Source organism: Cyprinodon variegatus, unplaced genomic scaffold, assembly GCF_000732505.1.
Source record: "Cyprinodon variegatus isolate N-32 unplaced genomic scaffold, C_variegatus-1.0 Scaffold192, whole genome shotgun sequence".
Classification (NCBI taxonomy): Eukaryota; Metazoa; Chordata; class Actinopteri; order Cyprinodontiformes; family Cyprinodontidae; genus Cyprinodon; species Cyprinodon variegatus.
Genome location: NW_015150645.1, coordinates 898,424 through 902,019, shown reverse-complemented (window position 1 = coordinate 902,019; position 3,596 = coordinate 898,424). Strand labels below are relative to the sequence as shown.

The 3,596-nt window shown below is 42.1% G+C and overlaps 1 protein-coding gene across 1 annotated transcript in view; it reads right to left on the bottom strand.

Annotated features, from left to right (window-relative positions):
• The window catches only part of LOC107087723 (TOX high mobility group box family member 4-A-like), a 6,992-nt gene that overhangs the window by 1,288 nt on the left and 2,108 nt on the right, over window positions 1-3,596 (bottom strand). Inside the window, exons 4-7 of the mRNA XM_015379449.1 lie at window positions 2,722-2,943; window positions 1,868-2,206; window positions 1,698-1,778; window positions 958-1,611 (exon numbers count right to left, since the gene is read on the bottom strand). Of these exons, the coding sequence (XP_015234935.1) occupies window positions 958-1,611; window positions 1,698-1,778; window positions 1,868-2,206; window positions 2,722-2,943 (1,296 nt within the window). The remainder of the gene's footprint in view (window positions 1-957; window positions 1,612-1,697; window positions 1,779-1,867; window positions 2,207-2,721; window positions 2,944-3,596) is intronic.

Sequence of the window (3,596 nt, the reverse complement as noted above, 5' to 3'; positions counted from 1 at the left end):
AATATTTCTGTCCAGTATTTGTTTTCATTGCAACACCTCCAAAATTTGTTTCAATAAATACAGCTATGTATGAATTCAGTTGCTTTCAGTTATGTATCAATTGAAGACACTATCCAGATCATACCCAGCCAGTCAGCCACTGGTAAGGGCTGTATCTTTTTCTTACAGTGTTCAGGGAAAATATCGCAATGCATCGCAATATTTCAAGTATCGTGATGCATCGTGATAGAATCGCATCGTTGGCATGTGAATCGTGATTCGAATCGATTAATGACTTCTTTGCCAATACCCACCCCTAGTAGCCATGGTAATGCGACTGTGATTTGAGTGTTGGATAGTTTGAACTAAAGTAAATGAAACTACAAAACGGTTTATAAGGGTTTGTTTGTAAAATGCTGAATAATAATGATATCACAGTCATGTTTTGAAGTTTTAAAACCATTCAGCCTCAGTCGGTTGCAGCCAGAAGCCAATATTTGAGGCTACAAGGAAACCTAATTTGGTTTAATGTGGATTAATCCCCTTTTAAAAAATTAATTAATCAGTTTTAACTGCTGGAATTGCTGTAATGAAAACCTCACAGTGTTAAAATGAGAGAAAGTTAGTGGGCGTGGTTACGGTCTGCTGGTGTTGAGTCACTAACATTGATCCTTAGATCTAATTCCTTTAGCTCTAGATTAATTCTGCTGCTTCAGGTCCTGATATAAAACTGTAAACGTTTTTCATTAAAAATTTTCAGCCACACTTTTCAGATATTTATGTGCAAACCACACATCTCTCATTTGTAGTATTGTGTTGATCCATTACATCAGATTCAGCTGAAAAACATTGAGTTTGTTGGAGCGAATCCAAAGAAATGAGTCATGACCTAGCGCATGGTTTCTAAATATGAACCTGATGTTTAAACATTTGGACTGCAGCAGGAGAGCGTTCAGAAACATTGATTTAAAAGTTTACCTCATCTGAATCCAGCACCTCGGTGACGTCGTCGTCGCCTGAAGCCGTAGCAGAGCTCCCTCCTGACGTAGCTGCAGCAGCAATACTGGGTACAACAACGGCGGGAGCCAGTCGGTCCTGAACCTGGACGGGTGCTGGGACTATTTTGATCTGGAGCGGCGGTGGAGGTGTGGCCGTGAGGATAGCGGGTTGACCGAACGCCGTCGCCCCCTCCCTGGGTTTGGCCTGTAAAGGAGGCGGAGCGGGCGCCATCTGCTGGAGCCGCGGAGGAGGCGGGGCGTTCTGCATCTGCTGAAGAGGCGGCGGCTGACGGGAGGCGCTCGAGACCAGAAGGGTTGGCTGCGCTGCACCAACCCCCCCAGATAACAGGGTGACCACCTGACCCCCGCCCTGCAGTAAGTGCTTTGGGATTATGATCTTGGTGATGGTCTGGGCTGGAGCCAGGATGGCACCTGCAGCATTTGCTTGGTTTTCTAAGTGGGAGGGTGTCATCACCTCAGGGACGTCCAGGATGATGTTGGAGGCACAGATATTAGTGTTGGCCTCTGCGCTGCCGATTGCTGATGGCAGAAGAATGGTTTGTTGTCCAGCAGAAGGAGCTGATGGGATCAGATTGACCACAGGCGAAGAAGTCTCCAACTCCAAGGAAACTGGCTGCAAGGAGGCAATTTAAAAAAAAGAGGAATGAGTAAAAAAAACAGAGTAAGGGGTTTTCCCTCTGCAGGACAGCATGGCGTCACCTGTGACAGCTGGCTGGCTTTGTACGCTGCTAGCGCCTTTAAGTACTCCTTTTTGGCAGCTTCTGTTTTCTTTTTGTAAACCTATAGAAAACAAACAATCATTCCCAAATCTGGATATAATTCCTCCAAGCACTACTCCAGATCATCAAGAAAAAATAAAAATGCTGCACCTGTTTCTGATCCTCCGCCAGACTGTCCCACATGGACGCCACGATCTTTGACACCTCCCCAAAGGAGGCGCTGGGGTTCTGGCCCTTAATGGCCGACTGAGTGTCTCTAAAAAACAGAGCGTAGGCCGAGACCGGCTTCTGTGGCTCGTTAGGATCCTTCCTCTTCCGTCCCTTCTTTCCTCCCGTAGCTTCAGCTGCAGAGGCGACAGCAGCAGGTTTCCCGCTACCCCTCCTGGGTGCCGCTGGGGTGGCAGAGCAGGGGGGCGCAGGGTTGGAGGACATGTGGGAGAGGGTAGGGGAGGAGGAGAGGGACACGGGGGAGTCCACCAGGAGGCTTCTCTACATGTGGAAGGAAGCAAACAATAAAAAAAACAACCATTCATTTAGATTATGATGATTCTAGTGCAAAGAAAGCACAGCAGTGGCAGTATTATAACGCAGGGATTTTCCTTTTGTTTTTTTAAAGCAGGGATGGCGGAGATAAAGACAGGGCAATCCTGTTTAAAACCGGGTTTACAACATCAAACATTTAAAGAAAATATTTCAATTTTAACTAAATGTTTGGGTGTGGACTTAAAACTGACAGTATGTCAGTATGTGTAATATTGGCAGCTATGACTGCAGCAAAAAGTATCTCTAGTTAATCTAAATACGGAAAGTGTTGCATACCTGGATTATTTTTTAATTAATAAAAATATGTGAAAACATTCCTTCCACTACTCAGACTACTTTGCACAGCTCAATGAAATAAAGCTAACCCTAACAGAAAACATTGATGTTGGTGGATTTGACAAAATGTGAAAATGTCCAATAGGATGAGAAGACTTCTTTAAGTAAACTGTTATTTTCTTTACCTTGAAGTCATCCATGTCCTCATCCACGGGGGAACCAAGAGGAGACGAGGAGATCAACAACGGCTCGTCGTTTGCATCCGAATGATGGCCAGAGGTATTCCCACCGAGACCCAGCGTCAGTTCTGATGGGTTCAGAAGACCATGACCTAATTCACTCAGCTGAACATCAATGGTCATGGGAGGAGAACGGCTGAAATGCGAGCCGCTGGAAGCCCCCATTTCCTGTGGAGAAAGTAGAGCAAACTAACTTTAACCAGTTTGGCACACATTCAAATTGAACATTTCCTCAAATTCATTTCCCAGATTTATCATTGGATGGATGGAGGTTTCTACATGAACAGTTTTAGATGAAAGAACAGACAGACAGACGGATGAAAAAGTGGACAAACAGAATTTATCCCATTGAAGTAGAATTAAATGTTTAATAATGACAGGGTTTATACAGGAACGAGTAACTCTAAGTTAATGCTATTTTAATGTTATTAGAAATAGCAGCCACTTTTGAAGACATTTACATTTTCCAAATATGCATTTTCCAATTCTTTGGCTTTTTCTCCGCCTCGAGCTTCTTTTCCGAACATACGGCTTTACGATCAACCAGAAGCAGCTTCGCACAAATATATTGCGATATAATATATCTGATGAAATTGTTTTTATAAACATTTTCTTTAATATAGCAATTTAAATGCCACAATAATCAAATGAAACAAATTTAAATTTCAATAAGGTCTTAATTTAAAAAATAATAATTTAATGACTTTTTAATTAATTTTAATTACCTCTATTACTAAAAATAAGTAATGAAGTATAGATACATATATATATATATATATATATATATATATATATATATATATATATATATATATATATAT